The sequence below is a fragment of the Erythranthe guttata genome, chromosome 10, assembly GCF_056151865.1.
Source record: "Erythranthe guttata isolate IM_541 chromosome 10, IM_541, whole genome shotgun sequence".
Taxonomy (NCBI): Eukaryota; Viridiplantae; Streptophyta; class Magnoliopsida; order Lamiales; family Phrymaceae; genus Erythranthe; species Erythranthe guttata.
Window position 1 is genome coordinate 19,011,784 of NC_142542.1, and position 23,955 is coordinate 19,035,738.

The window sequence follows — 23,955 nt, forward strand, 5'->3', positions numbered from 1 at the left end:
AATCAAAGGAGATCTCATGTACAAAGCGTATCTCTTAATTAAACAAATTAATCACCATGGCATAAGGTTCAATTCAATGCATCTGATTTTTATAATTTTTTTTTTTTTTTTGCTTAAAGAACCAATTCAACAACTCATTTCCAACATTATTAATTGTTTGACAAAATTAAATAAACAATAAAAAATAATTAGGACTAACTAATTTCGCGTCTTCCTACATAGGATCTTAATTAAGTTTCAATATATGTAACATGTCCTAGGTGTTCACTATGTGAAATACTACGTGCATATGTGTTTTGGCCTTACTCTCATTTTTTATTTTTATTTTTATTTGAATTCATTTTTAGGCGTATTTATTTTGTTATGGGTGAAAGTTGGAAATAAATTACCAATTTCTGTTAGTTTTTTTTGTTCTAATTTCCAAAATTCAGATATTTTCTGAATTTTTTGGATTGGAATTGGAATTATATAAAAAGTATTAGAAATTTTCGATATCCGATCCGATTTAATTTCTGAAATTAATTTCAAAAATTGATTTTTTTTTTCCTGAAACTTCTAAAAATGTTAAAACTCATGTGGTTTGCGGAATTTACATAGCTTTTGGAATTGAAATGAATTTCTGAATTCCGAAATTTTTGGAATGGAATTTGATGATGCTAGAATTAGATCACATTAGACAGTTGAAGTAGGATGAGTTGGAAGAGCAAAATGGATCACTGGCTCACGAGGTTGATGACCTTGAGACACCTGCGATCATACACATAAACTAAGCCGGGGGTTGATCCGGAACCCCCTCTGACGCTCAAGTCATGTTGTAGTATTGCTCAGATAATATGACGTACATTTAACAAATAATTGAATATTTATTTATACCTCGTTGATTGAGCTGAAGTTAATTCGTTGAACTTTAACCTTATTTGAAGGTGTTTGTGCTTTCATAGTAGTGGCCTTATAAATCGGGCTTATGACCCAATAAATAGGGAAATTGTAAACCATTTGAGTTGATCCAATTAAATATATCATAATTAATTTTGTACTTTCGAAAACAATTGATTTTTTTCGAAAATGATAATATCGATCGATTCCATTTGACATCTTGTAATATATAGTTTAAAAAAGTTAAGTCAATTTCTCCCCTTCCGAGTGATTCATGACATATTAGTAAGGAATATTCCTAAAAAATAGTACTAAATATAAATCAATTTACTCCTAAATTACCTAGCATTAATTATAAACAAACGAAATTTATATATAAAAAATAAAATCACAATAGAAAGGGAATAAAATAAGTGTTGACTTCAATCCAATTCGCAGGCAAAAAAGTCAAAATTTGATTCTCTTTTCTTACTTATTCTTCTTTATATTTTTCTGAGGTATCAAATTGTGGATGACTTTTTTTTCTCATACATATATTATATATATAATCATTTTGTGGATGACTATGCTACCACCTTATTGAAATATATTTATTGAGTTTAATTTAAAATTTTGAAAAAGGAAATTAAAAATATTTGGGTTCATGCGCCTATGTATTATATATTTTTTTGATAATATAAGTAAAATGATAAATAAAATATAAATGGTTAAGAAAATTAGCGAATTTAGGGGAAAAAATGACAATGGCCAAATCGAAACAATAAACAATAAACTCGATTCTTCAATTCGTTATTAAAATATTTATCGAATTATTCTTTCAATTCAGTTAATTGCTATGCACTTACAGGAAACCTACACTTATCTCACAAATAACTACTATAAAAAAAAATCATCGACCCCTAATTTAGAAGCATCATTAATTTTTTTTATATACATATTGTTTTTTATGATTGAAAATTTTAGTGGAAGGTAAGTGGAGATTTACTATAGTACATTGATTTGTTGAAATCATAAAAACATAAATTTCTTCATCAAAGATTGCTTAAAATCTCCATCAAAGAAAAAGTTGAAAGATCTTGTCAAGAAAAATAAAAATAAAAATCAACAAAAATCTTCTCCATCCCATGTAGTTTCATCAAATCATTGCACATCAAGATGGCATACATGGTAAATGTTAAATAGTTAGAATTCATATTGACCTTCCAAAAATAATCATATTGACCAAACAAAATAATAATAAAAAAAAAATACATGGGTGATGTATCCAATATCTTTTATAGATTTTATTAATGTTTGATTTTTTATGCAAAAGCAAAGTATCTTAAAAATCAATGGCGAAGTCAGAATTTTCTACCGAAAACATTCGAGGGCTCAGTGCAAGTGCAGCCACCCTCGAATTGATTGGTTTAACTACGTATAAATAACTTGCTATAAAACCATGTATTTTACATAAACTTCGATCGACAATTTTTGAATTTTCATTTTACGTAAAATCTAAATATCCCGTAAAAAAAGTTATATATATTTTTTAAATTTCATCCCCAAATTGATTAATAGACAAAATTATTAAATTAAAAAAAAAAGGCACTAAAAATACATGCATGGGGCACAAAATTGAATGGCCATGGGAAGCAAATCTTAAAAGGGAATCAAAAGAAATTGCCCTCTCTCTCTCTCTCTCTCTCCTATCTCTCTCTTAGCACCATTCCCCACCTGCTCACACCTCCATAAAGCCACCATTGCTGACGTCACCTGTATCTCCTAGGAAAGATTTTTATGGGGCCCACCCCCTAATAACCTTCAATCCCAATATAACCATTTCTCTCTCTCATTTATTTTAAATAAATCCTCCCTTCCCACATATAAAAAAAAGAAAAAAAAACCCATTTTCAAGATTCAATTTTTATCCCATTCTTGAACTAGTAGTATTTTTTGCTTGCTTGCCTTGTAATTCAATTCAATTCAAGAAAATCTTTGATTGGAAATCTTGATCAGATCTTGCTTTGTGGGCTCTGTGGATTTTCTTGTGGACTACTCATATATAATTAATTATATTCTTCTTTAATTTCTTCTATCTCCCCCAATTTTCTTTCTTTCTTTGTGTTGAAAAATTTGGTGCAATGGGATTGGCTGCAGCAGATGCTCAGTTTCATGTATTAGCAGTTGATGATAGCTTGATTGACAGAAAGCTTATTGAGAGGCTTCTCAAAACTTCTTCTTATCAAGGTATACATACATACATACATACATATAATAATTCTTGATTTTTTATTGAAAAAAATTAATATTTTGTGGCTTATATATATGGATATTGTGGCAGTTACTACAGTTGATTCTGGTAGTAAAGCTTTGGAATTTCTTGGTCTGAATGAAGTTGAGATTGGCAATGAAGATGAAGCCTGTGTTTGTTCCAAGAATTCTCAGGTTATTTAATTTTTAATTTAATTTAATTTAATTTGTTTGGAGCAGAGTTGTAATAGAAATTGTTGTCTGGCTGTGACAGGATGTGGAAGTAAACCTTGTTATTACAGACTATTGTATGCCTGGAATGACAGGCTATGATTTGCTCAAGAAAATGAAGGTATTTTTTTTTTTATTATTTATTTAACTTTTGGATTATATATTTCTGTATTTATTTTGCCATTTCTGATTAGTGAAAAATAATTTTTACATCTTATTTCAAATCAATTGTTACTTTTGGTATTATCCTTTCATTTAAATTTTACAAGTTGCATTAATTATTTTCTTCTTCTAAATCATCTTATTACTTAGTAAATTATGGTTATTGAGATGCTACACTCGACACTTGGTGAAATACATCGGGTGATTTTTAACTGTTGATGTGGTGAAATAACTTCTCATTAATCACACATACACATGAGTGTGTGTGATTATGCGCAGATCAACGATTAATAATCACCAGATGTATTTCACCGGGTTTAGCATCAAATACACCATAAATTCTCACTAATGAAGAGAATATTTAATGAAAATAAAACAATTGGAACTGTACTCATGGTGCAAGTTATATTCTATTTTTTGCATATATATATTTTTAAATATTTTTTTAGCAATCATGATAGTAATTTATGAAAATAATACAGTACTATTACATTTTTCTAAAATTATTATTAATATATATATATGATTTGACGTGGCATGACAAGATTGGGTCCTTTTCTTGGCATTGAATTGAAGATGAATAAGAATCTTTGCACAATCTTTTAAAAATCTTTCCTCCCCCACCTAATCTATGTTATTTATTGATGGGACATTTACTAATTCCACATGCTTTTATATTCATTATTTCCAATTAATAATAAATATGTGGGGTAATTTATTTTATTTATTTTATTTTACGAAATTGTAATAATAATAATAATAAATATGTGGCAGGAATCTTCATTCCTGAGAAACATACCAGTGGTAATCATGTCATCTGAGAATGTCCCCTCAAGAATCAACAGGTAAATAAATTAAATTATTATTTTTAATTAAATTGATTAAAAAAATAATAGTTGAAATTGATTGAAATTAACAGATGCTTAGAAGAAGGTGCAGAGGAGTTTTTCCTGAAGCCGGTGAGATTATCAGATGTCAATAAGCTGAGGCCCCATATGGTGAAAAAAGCCAAAAGCTGTTTGGATGTTGAAAAGCCTGAAAAAGTCGAAAAGCTACAAATTCAACAACAGCAAATTACACCTCAATCCAACAATAATAATAATAATAATAATAATAATAATAATAATAATAATAATAATAATAATAATAATAATAATAATGGGAAGAGAAAATCTGTGGATGAAGGCCATTCACCAGACAGAACAAGGCAAAGATATAATAATAGTGACCTCATTTTCATATCCAATTAATTACTGCCAAATAATGTTTTTTTTTAATAATGGATAAATGAAAGTGTTCATCATATTCATGATGAAAAATATATTCTGTACACATTTTAACATTGTTATATATTTTCAATCAATTTTTGCTTTATTAATTTTATGGAAATTAAAGGGATAACTAAGTTTTTGATATATATATATATATGCGGCCGATATATGCAAGCCCATTTTTTTATTAGTTCAAGACCTCCAACATCAAAATACTAATTTACCCTTAATGAAATTCAAAACCAATTAAAAAACATAAATCATAATAAATAAATAAAAAATCGGCGTTACAACGCCGATTTTGACTTGTAAAGTCGGCGGCGTTTTGTCGCCGATTTGGTTAACAAAAATCGGCATTGTGACGCCGATTTTCGATCGGTCTGGATAAATCGATTTGGGAAACCAACGAAAACACACAAAAAAATCAATTTCAATCTCAATTTTTTTTCCCAAAATCGTCTAAAGCATTGCAACCTAACAAGAAGTAAGCATAGATTAATGTTCATCCACACATATTTATAATAATCGATGCTCGATTAATGTTTTTGAATTGTCAAACAAAAGTTTAGTAAAAAGGACTTGTTGGTGGTGGTGGGGTGGTGGCGATGGTGCGGCGGAGGTGGTGCGGTGGGTGGGTAGCTGGTCGTCGCCGGTGCGGTGGAAGTCTCGGCGGTCGGTGTCTCGACGGTCTGGTGGCGGCAATTCTGAGTTTTTTCTATTTTTTTTTCTATTTTTTTTTTACTTTTTTTTTTTATTATTTGGTCTTGAACAAATTAAAAATAAAGTTTGTTTATATTAGGGTATGATTTATTGATAAGGGTATATTCGTCATGTTTGGTCTTGATGTAATAAAATTAAATTAATTTACGGGCTTGAACTAATAAACTCATTTATGTGAGTTTGAACTAATAAAAAAATGGGCTTGCATATATATATATATATATATATATATATATATATATATTATTCACATTTATTCATATTGTTTTTTTTTTATATCTGACACAACTGAATAAATCTATTGGGCCTCGAAGTGTAGTCCAATTCAAATTTCAAAGGCTACATAAAACTTTAGCCTGCACTTTTCTTGGACCAATGGGCCCATAACCAATAAATTATTTTGTACCTATTTAATAATATATTGGTTAATATTCTTCATAAGATATGATAGTGTAATAACATAAATAATTGATAAATCTTGATTATATTGTGGGTGAAACATAATCGCAATTTCCAAATTGATGTGCATAATTGGATTTTTGGTATATAAAAGCACAAATCAATCCAATATTGCGATAGTTTTTTGATTTGAGCGTCGGAGGACAATCATCGGGTCATCTCGGGCGTGTCACCTAGTGTTTTCAATTGTTTTAATAATTGGAGTCGACCTTTCGACTGCCTCAGACATGTGGAAGTAATCAACTGTTTACGGATTAATGAGTGGATCTCTTCTCTTGCGGGCTCAAATTATGTTACCCAATCGACATTTAAGCAGCAACGAGTGGCTCCGTCATCTCGACTACCTAAGACACTAGTAGTAATCTTCAGCAACCTCTGTTCTTGCTGGCTCAAATATTCTTGGATGGCCCAATCGACATCTGAATAACAACGAGTAGAGCCGTTCTTTTGATTACCTTGGACACGTGGCAGTAACTCTCAAGTAACTCTCAGCATTCAATAAAATTCGAGTTATAAAATTCGTTCTTGCAAATTGATATAATTGGTGGAGTAAGAGAGTATAAAATCTTATAATTCGAGTTATAAATTGAATAAATATTTTATATATAATGAAAAAAAACTCGAGTTTGATTCTCTTTATCAATATCTTTTAGGTCTAGTTAGTCATACATAGTTTATATGCTTAACATAATTTACAATTTTTTTTATATAATTTGCAAGCAATTGTACTGGAGTGAATATGTATCTAATTGCATGTATAATTATAATTGTGTATTATTTTGTTATTAAGAAAAAATGATTTTGACTTTTGATTGACCGCAGCCTTTAAATTCAATTAATCTGACTCATCCGTGCGCCGCGGATCGCGGGACCCACTTGGTTAATTTTTTTGTCTTTTCTTTTTCCTGTAAACTAGTACACTTGTACATTCTGAAACAAATGTTGTACGTCAATTGGATGCTTTGAATATTTGGTCTGGCAGTCATCATTTCTCTTTAAATGCTAACGGCCAACCATTTTCTTTATTGCCAGAGCCAAGACCTTCATCAAAACATTGTGCGTTTCGGAGTAAAGATTGTACCCAGTTTGGTAACTGTGAATATTCTCCTGGAATTAATAAAAACTGAAATACATGGCAACTTGACCCTATGGTGGCAGAGCTCAGCCCATCACTTTTATCTCTCTCTCTCTCTCTCCCTCTCTCTCTCTTCCCCATCTCTCTCTAGAAACATTACTCTCCTGTAATCTCGCAACCGAAAACGAGCGCTGTGAAAAACGCCAACATAATTTCAGGTGAAATATATTGTTATTAATTTTGAACAAAAAAATCTATGATTTCCTAGGGTTTTAATTTACGTTTGATTCATTTATTTTCGCGTGCAATTGCGTGAATTCGTGCGTGTGTTTGCTATACTGGCGTGATCTTATTGTTTGGCGGTGGTTATTTTTTTTTTTCTTTTTATGATTCTACCTTGGTAATTAATTTTGTTGTCGGTTTTATGATTTTGTTATGATCATAATTGATGGTTGGTTTAAAGCGATATCCGGAATTATGATCTTGGTTGAAGATTGAATTTCATGGTGTTCTAGCTTGTGTATTGTGATTTGTGGATTATTTTATTGTTTATTTTTTCGAGGTTTATTGTTTTTTTTAATTAAATAAAACAGAATTGATTCGATTATGGCTTTGCCTCCCCTACATAATAATATTTTCTTTTAGGAACTACAATTTGAGATTCTTGCTTCTGTAAGAAAAGAATGCCCAATTGTCGAACATGGTTGGAAATGTTAAGGAAATGTTTATGCATATAGCAAATCTTTCCTTTCGATCTTTGTACTTGCATCAGTTGTTTTCTGTCCCGTTTAGCTCTATTATTTTGCTGCTCGTGAATAGCGAATTTTGCTGTTTATCGATATTAATTATGTTTATGACTAATGAATTCAGGCTACACGGAGTATCGGATCGACAAGAAACACTGGAGTGGACATTTGTGCGCTTGAGCTGTTTCGAATGATAAATTAATCAGCCGAAATTATATTCGTCTTGTCTGCAAACTTGAAAAATGTCCAATGGAGACGTAAGAAAAGTCTCCCTGCAGGATATACAGTTGGTAAGTTTCTGGCCTAATTTGTGTATCTGGTCTCTATTTAAAACGGGCTCGTTTATTTGAAAGCACCAAGTTAAAAAAATCAGCTTGCAAAACAGAAATGCATATGAGGAAGTAGATGTCGCTAGTTTGTTTCTGTGTCAAGATAATGATTACATGGGGATCCGGAAATTTGAAGGATTATATTATACGGATTCTTTCTAGGTAGCTTTGACCATAGCATTCCAAGCAGTTGACTTATATTGACCTGCTCTAGCGCCTTTCGTAGGAACCACCTTATGTAAATTTTCGGATATTTGATTGCTAAACCTTGTGATGTTATCCCGGTATCAGGTTCAAAATCTTATAGAAAGGTGCCTTCAGCTTTACATGAGTCAGAGGGAAGTCGTGACTACCCTGTTACAACACGCAAAAATCGAGCCTGGTTTCACTGAACTTGGTAATTTAAACCTTCCTTCGTAAATCTTTTTATCTTCTATTGTCTATGTTTTCTTTCTTAGGTGTGGTTTTCATCGTTAAGCTAATTAAAAATGCCTGTGACTATGTTATGTGCTTTCAGATAATCTACATCACATAGGTGGTAGACCTTAACTTGTTTACGACAGATTTTGACACTAGATGTGTGATTGAGCTTTAGATAAAAAAAATTAGGACATAAATCTCCTTTTGAAGCATTTGATTTATATCTCTTTTCTTAAAGCAGTCAACTTTTGTCGGGACTAATCATACTGAATTTATTGGAGGATAAGTTTTATTTTTGCATTTTATATCCTTAAAGTTCTTTTGGTTGTCAATCTTGTCATAATTTAACGAACTTCTGCTCATCTGGACGTGCTGCTCTATGATATATTTGGTTCATGAGATGCTTTTTTCCACTAATAACGGAAACTCTGAGCTAATAGTCTATTTTCATGAGATGGTTTTTACTTTTTAGTAGTACTATTTTTATTTTATTTTCTTGGGGCTTGGGCCCGGGGTGGCAAAAGTTGCTTACGAGGAAATCTTTCATTGAATGTTGGTCAGTAGTTTGACCAAAATATCGACCTCTGAAGTTAGCTTTTCTCAGATAGTAATAAAACAAATGTTGTATGCTGTACAATTTCCGTTGCATAACAAATTTTCAAACTCAATTTCTGTAATTTTCCTTAATCATGGCTGTTGTATGTGCGAAATTACTAAAATAACATCTGGGCCCACCTTCTAGTGTGGCAAAAACTTGAAACAGAAAATCAGGATTTTTTCAAAGCATATCATCTGAGGCTGATAGTGAAGGACCAGATATTGCGATTCAATCAATTGCTCGAGAGACAGGTTGAGCTGATGCACCAAATAGGTCAGACCGGAGCTGTTTCCATTCCTCTGTCTAATGGATCTCACATTCATTCAAGTAAGCTTACTTTTAAATACGATTAGAGTCGAGCTTACAGATACTCAAGTGCATGTTGCTGTAAAAAAAATTTATTATGCATATCGAGATATGTACATTCAGATTGAGTTTACTGTCCTACATGGTGAACTATATATTGACACAAAACTCACAAGGTATTCTCGTTACATTTTGGCAGTGGACCATACCTCACCTTACCAGACTCCGCAATCTATAAAGCCAGAAAACATGCACCAAACAATCAATTCTATCCCCAATGTTTACACTAACGGCACATCCTCCATGCAACAACAATGCATGCAAGTTGCAGTCAATATGTCGGGCCATGCTGGAAGGATCGACATGTCAGCAAATAATAATATGCTATTTGCTCAGAGCTCGAATTCTGGGATGATGCATGGATTGAATGGGGGCCAGATAAAAACGGAATGTGGCTATGTAGGCGATTCCCCCCTTATGTTTGGTTCAGACAGCAATCTTCTGGAACCTCATAACGCAATTGGAGAAGTATCGAATTCTCCTTTTAACGGTGGAGAATCCAGCTCGGAGGCATTAAACGAGGCTATGTTGGATCCAGAGACCAACTCGTTCGGATTTTTGGGACAGATTTCAAGAAACTTTAGTTTGTCAGACTTGACAGCTGATTTTTCTAATAGTACCGGTTAGCCCTTCTTCTCTCCTAATAAATAGGAAAAAAGTAAAATAAAATGAATAAACTTAAGGAGCTCTTATTTAATTAAATCGTTTCAGATATACTGGAGAGCTACTCTAGGTCTCCATTCATGGGAACGGATACGAACTTCCCGGACCCACATATTAGGGGTGAACAACAAGGTAAAGATTTTGTGGTATTTAATGTTTTCTCGGATATAAGAGGGTAAAATTGTAATATTTTTTTAATAACTTTCGAGCAGATATTAGGAGGTTGGACACTATATCGGAAGGGTTTAGTTATGAAGATTTTGGCAGTGATTGAAGGAATTGATTAAATGGTACTCCTCTTCACCCAATATCCGTTTAACTCTCGTTTTTTAAGACCTCTTTGATTTCAGTTATATGGTAATTATCTTCGTTCTTGTGATATTTTGTTGTTTGCAGGGTCAACTGTTTCTTCGTAAATAGTTTATAGATTGGAGACGGTTCTTAGTATCGAACAGATTGAAGGGTATCTATCATTCATGTGTTCTGAGGTAATAATTTAGGCATGATTAATGGCATTCATAGGATTTAATAAGTTAGAAAAGTTTACATGTTTAAGCCTTGTCTGTGGACTGTATGTGTTGATTTATTTTCCTAAATTCTGTAAACACATGTAGTTGTAATTAGTAATTACCATCTTGCCACAGAGAAAAAAGTTGGTGGAATAAAATTCTATTGTGTTTTTTTCTTAAAAAAAAAAAAAAAAAACTCAGATTAATATTACAATTTGCAATTCAACATTTCTGTTTTCTGTGTGCTCTGTTTTTCTTTTTTCTTCTTTCAAATTATAGAGAAAAAAAAAACTGAAGTTATATGTTTGCAAAGCCCTACTTCTATCCAATTCCGGCAAGGTAATGCCACCCTTGGGATTGAAGAATTAACCGATGCGCGCCCCCATTTCCGTTTCGGAAGAGGGCTCTGTTAAGATGTCGATTTGTTTTCCAAAGGTGGAATTTCTAGTTCTTCCTATTTGACCCGAAACCGATCGATCTAGCCATTCCAGCTATTGATGAAAGAGTTGACAAAGTGGTGGGCCCCACTGAAAAAAGGTTCTTCGAGCATCCGAAATCCTACGGTTTGGATTGCGGTGGAAGAGCCAGGGGAGGCCGGGTCATTTGACGGAAATTGAACCCTTTTCCGCATCATTTACTAAAACAATGATCTGATCTCGTTGTGGAAAAGTAGAAGCTGGTAATTTTGAGTAAATTGTGAAATAAATTACTATTTCTAATGTCGAGTGTTTTTGTAAATGTCCCGAAAAATCAACTTTAAACGATCAATTTACAAGAATGATATATTTCAAGAATGAACTTTAAATTCAGCTTATTTTTTGTAAAATATCTTCAATGAGTTCAGAACAGAAAATACCAATAATAATAGTGATAAATAAGAAGAACAATAATTAATAATGTCTAATGCAACTTATCATAAACAGAAACTTATTGAGGTCCATTTGTTAGGGCGAAATCTAAATCGGAAATCAAATCATTGGCATCTTCGATTCCGACAGAGATGCGGATAAGATCTTCGGTTAAACCGTTGGCTTCTCGTACTGCAGCGTCTACGTTCGAATGACTCATAAAGCATGGCAATGTGATTAGTGACTTCACACTCCCTGCAATTCCAATTCACCTTTTATTTTTCTATTTATTTATTTTAATTATAAATAATAATGAAAATGAAAATAGGAAATTACCAAAACTGACAGTTATGCTGAAAAACTTGGTTGTTTCAACCACGTGCTTAGACAGTGCAAGTGACCCTGTTTTGAAACTGAGCAAAGATCCTGCTCCCTTTGCCTGCACCAACATATTTATTTATTTATTTCATTTTTAAAATGATTTTTTTTCTTGATTATTTCTGTATTTATTTTATTTTTTTATGGTTACCTGAGAGTAGTGTAAAGATCGGCCTGGATGACCGGGGAGACCAGCGTAGTTGACCTTCGTCACCCGCGGGTGAGTCGAGAGAAACTCCGCGATTTTTTGTGCATTTTCCTGCTCATTTCAAACTAAATAAATTAAATATAAATAAATAAATAAAATCAAAAAATTACCAAAAATATAAAATTAAATAAAAAAAAAAAAAAAAAACCTGTTGCCTCTCAACACGTAGGGCCATGGTTTTGAGGCCTCTTAAACAAAGCCAACACTCAAATGGAGCTAACCCTGAACCCTCTGCATTTTGTAGAAAATGCACTTCTTTTGCCAAACTATTAATTAATTAAATTGATTAATTAATTATTATCAACCAAATAAGAAAAATAAATTAATTACTTACATGTTTACAAATTACAATGAACAAAAATATGATACCTTTCTCCCTTAATAGCAAGCACACCAGCCATGACATCACTGTGACCAGATACAAATTTAGTGGCTGAGTGCATCACAATATCTGAAGATAAATTTAAAAAAAAAATTTTAAAAAAAGGGATTATTTAATTTATAAAACTATCATTAGTTAATTACTAATTAAATTAAAATGATTATTATTAATACCGGCACCAAGATCCAACGGTTGAGACAATATTGGAGACATGATACTATTATCCACCAACAAAAGAGCTCCATGATTATGAGCTATCTCAGCTATTTTCTACATCACAATTCATTTTAAAATAATTAATAAAAAAAATCGAAATAACGTAATATTTTCGATTTTAATATTATTATCGAAAACATACTCGGATATCGCAAATGTGTTGCTGTGGATTTGTTGGACTCTCTAACCACACAAGCTTCGTCGACGGGCCGATTGCAGACGCAACCTTTTCCAGGTTTTTCATATCCACTCTCCTAAGTAAATAAATCAAAATTCAATAAATATGTTTAAATAAATTTTAAAAAAAATAGGAAATAAGCAATTAATACTCACTTAACGACGACCCCTGATTTAGGAATTACATGCGACAACAAACGATCGGAACCGCCGTACATGTCATCACCGGCAACAATCTCCTCTCCTGTCAATATATTAATTCAAATCATATTTATTTAACCTATATATTACATATATATACATGTATATATGTATGTATGTATATGTATGTGACTAGGAAAAAGTACCAGTTCCGACAAGATGAGCAACGGTCGATAAGGCAGCCATTCCACTAGCAAAGCAAAATGCTCGATCGGCTTTATCAAGTTTTGCGAGTATTCTGAAATATGTATATATATAAAAAAAACAATTAGTTAAAAATCAATTGGAAAAAATTATTAAAAAAAGTGCGTTTTCAATCACGAAAAAATATTATACGAGAGACCTTTCGAGAGCGTCTCGAGTTGGATTTCCACCTCTCGTATAATCGTAAGCCCCATATTCTAGTGCTGAAAGCTGTTAATATCAACCTTTGAGATATAAGTCATAAAAAAAAAAAAATCGGAATTATATATAACTTTATAATAAGCAGAATTGTTTTTTTTTTTTTTTCCTGTCGTGTATCGATCGATTTAAATTTTCGTATTCGATTTTTAATTACCTGCTTGAAAGTTGCGGTTTGATAGAGGGGAGTGCTAGTGGAGTGATAAGGATCGAATTCGTTAGCGAAGTTCATCAGCATTGTTGAATAACTAACCTCCATTTCTGCAATTAATTAAATTAATATAATGATTAATTACATTTATGCAACACAATATATAATTAAACACAAAAATGGAAATTTGAATAAATATTAATATAATTACCATCTTTGTCTTTCAAGCAATTTAATTTGAAGTTTTTTCCACTCAGAGAACAATTCCCCTTCATGAAATCTACTGTTTTGCCTTTCAGAAAACCCTATATATAATTAAAAAAAAAAAAAAAAACACAGCACAAATTAAGTTATATGAACTGAAATAGTTAATGAGATATTTAATATAAAATAGATACAAGTGTTCATCCATAAATTTTTCTGAGCATTAAAATTAATCAGAAAAATAATGTTATTAATTAATATCTGATGAGATTCTGAAGATTCTCGATCGATCATTAAACTCCGATTTTTTTACGTAAAGTTTGAATCTTTACACACAATGATAAAGAACCTTCCAATAATATTAATTAATATTAGAACCCCATGTTGAATATAAATTCATAAATAATAGTTATTTGGACGGTTAAATAAATAAATAAATAAAAGAAAGAAATGAATTAGGTGGAAAAGTACATGTTGTTGATCAGCTGAGTTTGTGGGAAGAGAAGTACAGAGTGATCTCAGACACAAAGCAGAGGCCGCCATTTTTAATGTTCAATTCTTCAGAAACAAATTAAAGTTGGTGTGATGTATATAAGTACTGCATGTGTGTCTTTATATATAAAAAGAAAATACACGTGTGTGTGTGTGTGTGTGAGAGAGAGAGAGAGAGAGAGAGAGAGAGAGAGAGAGAGAGAGAGAGAGAGAGAGAATTTTGAGGGATATATATATTGCTAAATTAAGAGACTATATATAGTGTGGTTGTCATTCCATATTCATATATTTATTGTAATTGATATTATTTGTAAATGAGATTAAGAGGATGTTTGGTTGAACTTATAAACTGTTAAAAAGAGTTAATATGATGTTTAAGAGTTTATAAGTTCTTTTAAAGTCTTAATTAATTTTTTTTGAAAAGAGCTTAAAAGTTCACAAAAGAAGTTGTTGCTGAGCTTTTAAGATATTTTTGAAAAAAATACTTTGGCCCCATATTTTACGATCTTATAATGAGTAAAATAGCTTATAAGCTAAGCTGACTACCCAAAAACTCTAAAATTTAATTCTAAAAATAATACGTAATATCTTATCAGCTCTTAAAATAGCTTATTAGATGTAAGAACTTATCAAATGTTTAAAATAATCTTAACCAAACGAGGTCTAATTAAGATTATAGTGATTTTTAGAAAATTGTCCTAAAAAAATTAGCTATAATAATGTGTGGATTTGTTCGAACAAGAATCTTTGTCAATGCTTAATCAGTGTCAATCTGATAATTAGTCATGATCACAGAATCTTATCCTCACAATTAGAGTAAATAATAAAAAAATATTTAAACAATTAGCGGATGCTACAAATAATCTTTATTTAAGATTATCTCTTTAAAGGTTACTCATTTGCAATGACAACTATAACTAATAGGGCCAAAATGGTAGTTATATTTTGATTTTGGAATATTTTTTTCCATTTTGATATCTGAAAATCTGCTTTTCAATTTTTTTCAAATTTTTTTTTGCATCAAAATTGATTTAATTTCCAAAAACAATTTCGAATATTTTGAATTTCTCACAAAAAAAAAAGTATAATAATATTATTATAAATACATGTTCTTTATGAAAAATAATAAAATATAAACACCCTCATAATTTCATTAAAACCCCTATTTTATGTTGTTGCACTTATTTGACTTCAATTTGAAATAATATATAGTTTAATTTGGGTTACTTAACAAATTTATGTTCTTTAAATTAAATTGATATTTATTGTAAATAATCAGATGTAGCATGTAACTATCCTTTAAATAATGTTCAATTAAAACGTGCGACGAACCAAAGAAGGAAAAAGCCGAATAATATAAGCTGAAAAAGTGAGTTCATTACAAGGCACATTATACCACATTTGAGTTGAATGTGGTATGTATGTATACATACATATAAGCAATTATATGTAATGAAATTTCAAAAACCACACATGATTACACACAATACATACACATCTACAGCAACCTTTTCATATCCAGAAACACATGCATTTTTTCTTGTCCTTCATTCCCTACCTGCAGTCACCACCATTTTTGTTTTTAGATGTTTGTCATGAGAGAGAGAGAGAGAGAGAGAGAGAGAGAGAGAGAGAGAGAGAGAGAGATGACCTTCGGTTAGACCTCGTCGTTCTTCTAACGGAGCTGTCAGGACAAACATTTCGAGACCTTGTGCTGCTTCTCTTAGTCCTGGATTTAGATGCATCTGCAAATAATATAATAGCTATCATATTAATAACAATTTTAATAACAATAATAATAATATTAGCAATAGTTTTCAAATAAAATAACCTCTTAGATGAACAGAAGATGATTCAACTTCTTCATCATCACCAGATTCCAACTCAGTCACCTCACTCGAACCATCCGAACGTGTTCTCGATTTCTTGCCTCTCGATTTCGAACGCAAAATTTCACTATTCTCCACTGAGTTATCGACCTCTTCCTCCTCCTCCTCCTCTTCTTCTTCATCTATTTCATTTCAAATGTAAGAATCATAAATCACTTCAAATCGAACCATTTATGAATAACAAATTTAATGTCCAGATTCTATCGAAAGAAAACAAAATCTATTTTTTTATAATTGCACCTACCTCCGGTAATTTCAGATTCACCGCTTTCGTCTCCATCTTTCTTGGTTGCTATTAAGCTTTCGAAATTATCAACCTTTTCTTGATGTGCTTGCGCATTCTTTTCGGTTAGTACTTGTTCCTTCTTTTCGTTGTGCAACTTATTAATCCTCTCCTCAAACTCTTCAATGCTCGATTTCACCTCCGGTTTCGCAAACTTTTTCCCCTGAAAGAATAACGTGTCCGAAAAAAATTTATATATCATTGACATCATATATTGGTGTGAAACGACATCACGAGTCGGTAAACGGACCTTATTAATTATATTTCTAAAATTGTCCATAACAGTGTCTTCTGATAAGACGTGTTCGTACGCCTTAATCGACTCCATAAGCCTCCTCATGCTCTTCTCGGTAAATGCTAGCTGAGATAGACAGTAAGAAATATATTCCCACTGCCTAATATCTGCACCCAATAAACGACATTGTAAGTAAAATCACCGTTAGTTTTTTCATTCGTCGACAAACAAAAGAAACCGACAACAAAATAATCTGCCATTTTACGATACCTGAGACACCTGTGAACCTGTTGCATAGCTTCTCAACAAGAGCTTCCATTTGTTTATCCTGAAAAAAGTCAACTATATATATAAGCCGATAGATACGTAATAAGCAAATTGCGAAATCGAAGACCATGCTAAACGATTGCAACACCTTCTTGATGGTAGCGATTAGAAACTGCATAATGTTGCAAAAGGACTCCCCTTTCAAGTTCTGGCAGGACAATTTTCCAAGAATATCTGGGAGCAGGTTATATATAGGATTGCTTCCTACGATAAAACATTAAAAATTTCGATTATTTTCCATTAATCGGAAATAGACGAGTGAGAACTAATTTCAGTTTATAATAGGGTAGCACCTTTTTTCGATAGCTCGTGAAAAAACAATTTGGCTAAATTTGAAATCCTTTCATCTTCATCTTCTAACCTCATGCACATCTCATTTATATAGCCTTTCACCTAAACATTCGAACGATCAAAATCGATACCACACATTTTAGTCAACAGGAAAACAAACAAGAAGAGATTCTGCCAGTCGTTCAAACCTTCATCATATCGTTTAGTATAAGATGGGAAAGAACCAAGACAGCATTCTTTCGGACAGACACGGACTGATCTCGAAGACGTGCGTACATGTTTTCTGTCCAGGGCTCTAATAGGTTGGGAAAACGAACGGCCAGATCTCCAAGAGCTATGGTGCAATTTGATCGGACGGTATCTGACACCGCATTCTCCACAACGGTGAAAAGCAGTTGGAGATTTGATTCACTGACAAGTGAGAAAAAAAGATAAAGATGATTTGAAGTAGACGATGCTGTATTTGGACGTAAGACATTGAATTTATAATAAATTTATTTATTTACCAAAAGTCTGCGTCAATTATCATTAGACGACATAGAGCAAGCATTCCAGATGCCTGCAGTTCAGGATACTAAAACAGCAGAGAATTCATATCAGTTCTTCATATAAATTAAATGCAGTGATTATACTAGAAGAAGTTAATCACGGAAAAATCTGATTATCGATCCTTTTAAGTTGTGTTAAGCTGCACTAATACGAGGAGAGGAGATTAGGGTAATTACCTTCTGCATTATACTAAAGTTTCTACATAGTTTGGACACAAATGGTGCACAGTGTCCGATCAAGTTCTTTTCAGCACTACCACTAGAAACAATTTCCTTCTCTGCTCTTTCAGCTAAGGTATCAAGCATTGCATCCTCCGATGCTGCAAGACCTAACTCTGAATTAATGCCATCATCCTGCAAGAAATCGACACGAAAATAAAATTGAAAGTACAAACAATTTTTTAACGCAGAACCCTGATCATGAAACAGTCATATCAGAAACAATTCACCTTTTGTACATCAGATTCTGTATTCGCATCAAGATTCTTCTTCTCAGCATCCATTTTCTCTTTCTTGGATTTTGCTTTCTGAATCTTTCGAATAGATGATTCGATATAGACCAATTGGTTCATTGCAACATGACTAACAATGAATAGATATCTGCTGAGTTTCGTAACTTGAACAGTGGTGCCAGAAGCAATATCAGTTTGCATTTCACTTCCTTCACCGGATTCAAATGCAGATTTCAAGGATTTTTTCACCAGATCTGCAGCTATTGTTTCGGGTGTAGGATGAATAGCATAAAGAGCAGCTATTGCTTTATCAACGGCAGCATACCATATATTTTCGGAAAGTGAAAAGCCGGAAACTAAACTCTCTAAAATACCAAACACACGAGTTCCATTAGTTGACAACAACTTTTTCTTGTCTTCTTCACACAACCTCTGTAGTGCTAAGCATGCTGTCCTAGCAAGGAGTGGTTCCACTTTTGCCCATCGACCAAATCCAATATCGACAATTTCTTGAAGGTGAGAACTCAGAACAGTGGGTGAAGATTTTGCTGCCATGCACAACACTGACAAAGCACCGCGACTTTGCTCAGCAGTAGTTCCACTAACGTTGAAACAAAAGAAATCCCATAACGCTGATAACTGAACAAGAAAACAAGCGTCAAAAACAAAATCTAGTTGAGAAAATGATCGAGTCAAAGAATTTAAATCCAGGATTTTTTTGAAAAATCCAATTACAGTTTTGTAACAAACAATTTTCAGCATTTCCAGAAATACATTCAAATCCCCATTCTCGTCTTACATCAAGATACATATTCGATGCAATATTGAAACTGCCAATGTTTCGCTCATACGTTCCCTTGTTGAAACAAGCTTACCATGCTAGCAGTTATTTCGCCTTTGGACACCAGGGCTCCAAGTATGAATTCCAAAGCTGCCAGATCTCCAATATTTGAATCTACGGCAAGATTCAAAAGATTCTTAGCAGTTTCCACCGGGTTCTTCCTTATATATATTGTGATGAAAGCATTCTCAACAGCCTCATAAATCGATTTATCTTGAGAAAAAACCTGTTTGTATCAAGAAAACATAAGCTTTAAACTCTCAATCAAAGAACTAGTAACAATAAAACCATAATGGTGATCAAAATGAGCCATACCAAAGGGAGCATCTTGCGGAGGCAGGTTTCGGATCCATCAATCTGAAACTGTCTGCATCTCATGAGCAAAAGAATAGTATTCTCCACGTCACCTGAAGACGACGAAGCCATTAACTGAACAAGGGTCGGCATTGATTCAGATATACATTTCGAGAATCTCAAACCAGCCTCAAGTGAAGCGACCAAGGTTCTTGTTTGCTCGACATTACCAACATCCGGTACAGAATTATCCACCTGAACCTGTCCATCTCCCGCATTTGGTAAGCAGCTATCACTTAAACTATCCTGATCCTTGGATACTCCTTCAACCTCTTCATCTTCCACCCCACTCTCTCCACACAAAACTTCGTTATCTAACAGAGGCTCATCTGAGTTCTGAGGGGTACATTTTGGTGCCAGCTCAGTTAACTTCTTCTTGTACTGCTCTAGAGTTGCCTCGAAAGAAGTTGCTCGAAGTTGGGGTCCGAAAGGGTTGTGCTGCAGCATCATGATAAGTAAATTAAGTGCCGATTTTCTGACTATAGCACTCTTATCTTCCAGCCTCCCAGAAGCAACTGTTGCCACCTCATTCCACAAACCAATTGAGACGGAGTGCTCTTCACATAATTCAGCCCAAACCTGAAGAACCCGACTCCTAGTATAAGCTGACACATCACGACAGCGCTCCAGCAAAATTTCCAGCATGGCTTGTTTTGTGCGAAGACGTATAGATTTTGAACTAACTTCACCTTCGTCATCATTAAAGGCCTTTGCAATTAACTTACCCAGCACCCCAGCAAGTGCATTTCTTATCTTGTAAGATTCCCCACCAAAGTGTGGGACCAATAAGCCAATGTTAGTCGAGAGCAGCTTTGGCAACCGTTCAGCTAGCTCTACAAGAAACCTCCCAATATTTTCAGCCCCAACAGTGTCTTTAACATAGTCTTTTGGATTCATCTTTCCAATCTCCCGAATAAGGGAAGTAGCCATGCTCCCGTCAGCATATTTCTTTTCAGCTCCAGCAACAGCATCAGCCAAATGGGTAACGACAAAATCATATTTATGAATCATGTGCAAAATGGAAGCACATGATTGTGCTAAATAATGGTATTTAGTTGCGCATGTCCCAATTATACGGCATAAAGCATCTTTTATGTCGGGATCTTTGAGCAGCAACGCATTCTCAAACATGAGGAATGCATTTCTACAACAAGCAACGTTTAGTATCAGATATTATAATCGCATTGATACTTTGTGAAACGAAAAAAAGAAACAGCATTTCGACTTACTTCATAATGAAGGATAAGTAGTTTTCGTCAGGGTCAGATGAACCAAAGAGCAATGAGAGGTTGATCTCTAACGAATTAGCAATTAAATTCAGTATTCTTCCTCTCTGAGGCTCCCAATTCCAAGAATCTACAGGCCGTTTCTTCTTACTGGAAGCTAACACCTACACCATTATAGAAGATTAACAATGTATTCTCCACTAAGCAGAAATCAAAACGACTTAATTCTTTTAAAAGAAACAACAAACTGCAAAGGTGTGTCAAACAACTTTAGGATTACATCAATAGTCGACTACTATGTGCAAAGATCGTATTTGGTTAAAAATCATCAACAATACTAGATCTATAAGGCCATAACCGGAAAATAAAAAATAAATAAAAAAATACCAGCTAAAATGAGCATGTAAACAGTCGAGATTTTCAAGTCATACATTCACAAGAATGCATAATCTACATCGCACCACTATCAGCATCCCCAAGATTCGCTCAAATAGCTCATAGATATACATTCAGTAATGGTTTAAGTCAGCAGCTAATTAAGTTATTGTCACTAACAATTTCTACAAATAAGAAAAAAAGCAGTTACACTATACTAATCAAAGGGATAAGAAATGTTACTTTAGCAGCAGCATTGTTAACGGAGCTCGAACTCGACTCGTTGATGAGTAGGATATGCACAAGAAAAAACGAGTAAATCTTGAAGGCATTCCGATGCGATGCCAATCTATCGGCAACTGAATGTTCACCACCGGGCTCATTGTTCTCGTCGTGCCCATCGTCCCGCGAAACGGACCTGCGCGATCGAGAGAGAGAGTCGACATTCGGCAACAACACGCTCAAATTAGACCTCAGCGACTCCACCAGATTGAATTTGCTACCAGGACTGAGGCTGGTGAAATTCTTCACGAGTGAATACACCCGGTCAAATACTTCCTGCTCTTCCACGCAGAATAATTCCTTGTCCGACAAATCAAACGAAACCCCTGATTTCAAAAATTAAAAATTAAAAAATGCCAAAATCAGCAGCGAATTTCCAAGGCTGATTGCAGAAATTAGCAGCAAAATTAGAACTGACCTTTAACGAATTCTTCGAGCTCCGATGGGCGGAGGGATGATATGGAAGAGGGGTTTTGGACGGTGAGGCGCGTGTAGTCGGAATCGTTATCTTCTTCAAGGGAAGTGAGAGTTTGGGGGAAGATGAACGGTGGTGCCATGAGAGAGAAACTAGAGAGAGAAAGAGTGAATTGATTCAAATGAAAATCTGAAGTTTTAGGGAGCGGGAAGACTAGTATTCAAATGGGGCTCGATTTGATTAGAATCGTAATTGCTTGTTTTCTGTGGGTGTAAATTGTAATAGTCAATAAATGTAAGGATGAATATGTAATTAACTAAAAGTCATGTACATTCGATTTGTCAGTTTAACGCAACCAGTAAATTACAATCATGGAAAACTTTACCAAATATAAACCCTAATTTCTTCGCCAACCAACACAAGTTTACATGAATTTTCATAATATCGAGTTCGGATTCGTATGAATTTTCTCGAATTTCGTCAACAGAATCGAATCAGTGGGTGAGCTGCAATTTTTCTCGGAGAAGAAGAAATTTTCGAGCTGAGGATCGGAAGAAGAATCTCGAAACGGGTCGTTTGTCAAATGAAGAAATTTTCTGCTGAAGTTTGGATTTTTAACTGATTTCACTTCTATTCCAAAGTCACAGATGCAAGAAATCATCGAATAAATCGAAGAGAAAAATATTGAGTTGACCCCTGGAAAAAAGAGGGGGTGGCTGCTAAAAAAGGATTTTATTTATTTATTTTAATTTGGTTTTGTTTTTAATGAAAAATGGCAGTGCCTTTGAGTATGACAGTTTGGATGGCAAAGATGATATGGATGGCATTGGGAGGTTGGTTGATTTCTTGCTTGAACGTGGCTGATGAAATCGCGGGTTCTTTGCGAACCGGAGAAATCGGTTCTTTCCGCGTTGATTAGCATCTTGTAAGATCATGTCTGTAAATCAAAAAAAATCTGGTTTTTGCACCAGTCAGCTTACTGTGTGTTATGTGTGTGTGTGTGTGTGTGTGTGTTTGGGGTTTAATTTTCTTGATTTTCCCCTTTGTAAAGAGTAGAATTGTTGTAGAGTTGTGTTGTTGTTGATGATGAGGATAGTAAAATGATGACTGGTTACTGATGTGTGTGTTCTTGTGTTCTTGAAATGTTTGATTAAATTTCACATGTTTTTAGGTTCTTGAAATTTACTTCTTCTCAAACTGCAGTTGAAACAATTTCGGTACGCCAACATTTCATGCCGTTTACCGAACTGAAAATACGATTTGGTTCGGTAAATAATCGAATTATAATTTATGTAAAAATATTTAAAAGGAGGGGTGGCTGTAATCAGGGCCGTTCCTAAGATTTTGGGGGCCCTAGGCGAGATTTGAAGACGGATAAAAAATGGGGCCCCTTCTCCAATCTACAATAGAACTTTTTTTTTACAAAAGGTGATAAACTCTATTTTAACTCGATTTTGTAAGGTACATAGCCAGTGGCAAGGCTAAAAATTTGTGATATAGTAGAGTTAAAGTTTACGGGGGTTCGGGGGCAGCGCCCCCGATTTTTTTAAGGATAATTTGCATGAAGTAGCACTAAAACAAATGAATATATATATATATATATATATATATATATATATATATATATATATATATATATATATATAAAAGTAAATAACTAATTCATTACAAATTTAATAATTATGGGCCCCTGATAGAGGAATTCTAGAAATAAGTAAGAATTGTTGATATATAGCTATTTATGAATTAAAGTTCTCAATAATTATATATATATTATATATATTTTTTTCAATAAATGTTCATATATAAAGGGTATAAAAAAATTTGGGGGCCCTAAATTTTTGAAAAAATCCGGGGGCCCTAGGCGACCGCCTACTTCGCCTCCCCTCAGAACCGGCCCTGGCTGTAATTACCAAAACAAGAGGGGTTTTTTCATAATTTGACCATACATCAAAGAGATGACCGTAAATAAATAAGCGATTGAAGTGAGAAAGGTATTGTATATTTATTAGGGGAAATTAGATGTTACACATGATTATTTACACTAGGTAATTGTTAACCGTAAATCTGCATATAATCACAAATATATCCATGTATATGTTGATATTATTACAATGAATGATA

At 33.4% G+C, this 23,955-nt stretch overlaps 5 protein-coding genes across 9 annotated transcripts; 3 read left to right on the top strand and 2 right to left on the bottom strand.

Annotated features, from left to right (window-relative positions):
* The first annotated feature begins 2,703 nt into the window (after positions 1 to 2,703).
* On the top strand, positions 2,704 to 4,759 carry LOC105949434 (two-component response regulator ORR3). The gene is made up of 5 exons (XM_012972745.2): positions 2,704 to 3,102; positions 3,197 to 3,300; positions 3,380 to 3,457; positions 4,273 to 4,343; positions 4,418 to 4,759. The coding sequence occupies exons 1-5, from the start codon at positions 2,997 to 2,999 to the stop codon at positions 4,746 to 4,748; spliced, it is 690 nt and encodes a 229-aa protein (XP_012828199.2). The 5' UTR covers positions 2,704 to 2,996; the 3' UTR covers positions 4,749 to 4,759.
* Positions 4,760 to 7,080: 2,321 nt separating this feature from the next.
* LOC105949421 (histidine-tRNA ligase) lies at positions 7,081 to 10,812 on the top strand. 3 transcript variants are annotated; one of them, XM_012972729.2, is made up of 8 exons: positions 7,081 to 7,241; positions 7,894 to 8,059; positions 8,390 to 8,495; positions 9,261 to 9,443; positions 9,622 to 10,104; positions 10,194 to 10,277; positions 10,358 to 10,435; positions 10,542 to 10,812. In XM_012972729.2, exons 2-7 carry the CDS (start codon positions 8,012 to 8,014, stop codon positions 10,417 to 10,419), a joined length of 966 nt encoding a protein of 321 aa, XP_012828183.2. In that variant the 5' UTR covers positions 7,081 to 7,241; positions 7,894 to 8,011; the 3' UTR covers positions 10,420 to 10,435; positions 10,542 to 10,812. The 3 variants fall into 3 exon arrangements, with proteins under 3 accessions (XP_012828183.2, XP_088680490.1, XP_088680489.1); XM_088824364.1 differs by having other exon boundaries at positions 7,120 to 7,241; positions 9,261 to 9,389; XM_088824363.1 differs by lacking the exon at positions 7,081 to 7,241 and adding an exon at positions 7,251 to 7,423.
* Positions 10,813 to 11,437: 625 nt separating this feature from the next.
* On the bottom strand, positions 11,438 to 14,542 carry LOC105949271 (cystathionine beta-lyase, chloroplastic). Of its 2 annotated transcripts, XM_088824361.1 has the most exons (13): positions 14,293 to 14,491; positions 13,829 to 13,922; positions 13,624 to 13,727; positions 13,408 to 13,478; positions 13,211 to 13,302; positions 13,020 to 13,107; positions 12,829 to 12,940; positions 12,644 to 12,740; positions 12,458 to 12,539; positions 12,237 to 12,354; positions 12,032 to 12,139; positions 11,839 to 11,941; positions 11,438 to 11,757 (listed from the first exon to the last, which is right to left on the bottom strand). In XM_088824361.1, exons 1-13 carry the CDS (start codon positions 14,362 to 14,364, stop codon positions 11,582 to 11,584), a joined length of 1,317 nt encoding a protein of 438 aa, XP_088680487.1. In that variant the 5' UTR covers positions 14,365 to 14,491; the 3' UTR covers positions 11,438 to 11,581. The 2 variants fall into 2 exon arrangements, with proteins under 2 accessions (XP_088680487.1, XP_088680488.1); XM_088824362.1 differs by lacking the exon at positions 13,829 to 13,922 and having other exon boundaries at positions 14,293 to 14,542.
* A 1,108-nt stretch (positions 14,543 to 15,650) lies between these two features.
* LOC105949370 (binding protein) lies at positions 15,651 to 22,485 on the bottom strand. 2 transcript variants are annotated; one of them, XM_088824367.1, is made up of 17 exons: positions 21,835 to 22,485; positions 21,378 to 21,742; positions 20,763 to 20,923; positions 19,495 to 20,677; positions 19,214 to 19,405; positions 18,336 to 18,977; positions 18,064 to 18,240; positions 17,845 to 17,912; positions 17,527 to 17,749; positions 17,341 to 17,440; positions 17,136 to 17,251; positions 16,991 to 17,048; positions 16,736 to 16,887; positions 16,447 to 16,648; positions 16,145 to 16,324; positions 15,965 to 16,058; positions 15,651 to 15,867 (listed from the first exon to the last, which is right to left on the bottom strand). In XM_088824367.1, the coding sequence occupies exons 1-17, from the start codon at positions 21,971 to 21,973 to the stop codon at positions 15,861 to 15,863; spliced, it is 4,059 nt and encodes a 1,352-aa protein (XP_088680493.1). In that variant the 5' UTR covers positions 21,974 to 22,485; the 3' UTR covers positions 15,651 to 15,860. The 2 variants fall into 2 exon arrangements, with proteins under 2 accessions (XP_088680493.1, XP_012828123.2); XM_012972669.2 differs by having other exon boundaries at positions 15,651 to 15,871.
* A 118-nt stretch (positions 22,486 to 22,603) lies between these two features.
* LOC148767759 (uncharacterized) lies at positions 22,604 to 22,949 on the top strand. Its single transcript, XM_088824368.1, has one exon. It carries the CDS (start codon positions 22,604 to 22,606, stop codon positions 22,748 to 22,750), a length of 147 nt encoding a protein of 48 aa, XP_088680494.1. The 3' UTR covers positions 22,751 to 22,949.
* Positions 22,950 to 23,955: the final 1,006 nt, after the last annotated feature.

Bases quoted from the DNA above. Each gene is read 5' to 3' on its own strand.
- LOC105949421 (XM_012972729.2), top strand. From the start codon at position 8,012: ATGTCCAATGGAGACGTAAGAAAAGTCTCCCTGCAGGATATACAGTTG. The intron at 8,060-8,389 runs GTAAGTTTCTGG...TCCCGGTATCAG, and splicing joins CCCTGCAGGATATACAGTTG to GTTCAAAATCTTATAGAAAG. The intron at 8,496-9,260 runs GTAATTTAAACC...CCCACCTTCTAG, and splicing joins GCCTGGTTTCACTGAACTTG to TGTGGCAAAAACTTGAAACA.
- LOC105949434 (XM_012972745.2), top strand. From the start codon at position 2,997: ATGGGATTGGCTGCAGCAGATGCTCAGTTTCATGTATTAGCAGTTGAT. The intron at 3,103-3,196 runs GTATACATACAT...ATATTGTGGCAG, and splicing joins CAAAACTTCTTCTTATCAAG to TTACTACAGTTGATTCTGGT. The intron at 3,301-3,379 runs GTTATTTAATTT...TGGCTGTGACAG, and splicing joins TTTGTTCCAAGAATTCTCAG to GATGTGGAAGTAAACCTTGT.
- LOC148767759 (XM_088824368.1), top strand. From the start codon at position 22,604: ATGGCAGTGCCTTTGAGTATGACAGTTTGGATGGCAAAGATGATATGG.
- LOC105949271 (XM_088824361.1), bottom strand. From the start codon at position 14,364: ATGGCGGCCTCTGCTTTGTGTCTGAGATCACTCTGTACTTCTCTTCCC. The intron at 13,728-13,828 runs GTAATTATATTA...AATTAATTGCAG, and splicing joins TTGCTTGAAAGACAAAGATG to AAATGGAGGTTAGTTATTCA. The intron at 12,140-12,236 runs GTTTTTTTTTTT...TGAAATGAGCAG, and splicing joins TACGTGTTGAGAGGCAACAG to GAAAATGCACAAAAAATCGC.
- LOC105949370 (XM_088824367.1), bottom strand. From the start codon at position 21,973: ATGGCACCACCGTTCATCTTCCCCCAAACTCTCACTTCCCTTGAAGAA. The intron at 16,649-16,735 runs GTCCGTTTACCG...TTATTCTTTCAG, and splicing joins TTAGAAATATAATTAATAAG to GGGAAAAAGTTTGCGAAACC. The intron at 16,325-16,446 runs GTAGGTGCAATT...GAAATGAAATAG, and splicing joins TGAATCTGAAATTACCGGAG to ATGAAGAAGAAGAGGAGGAG.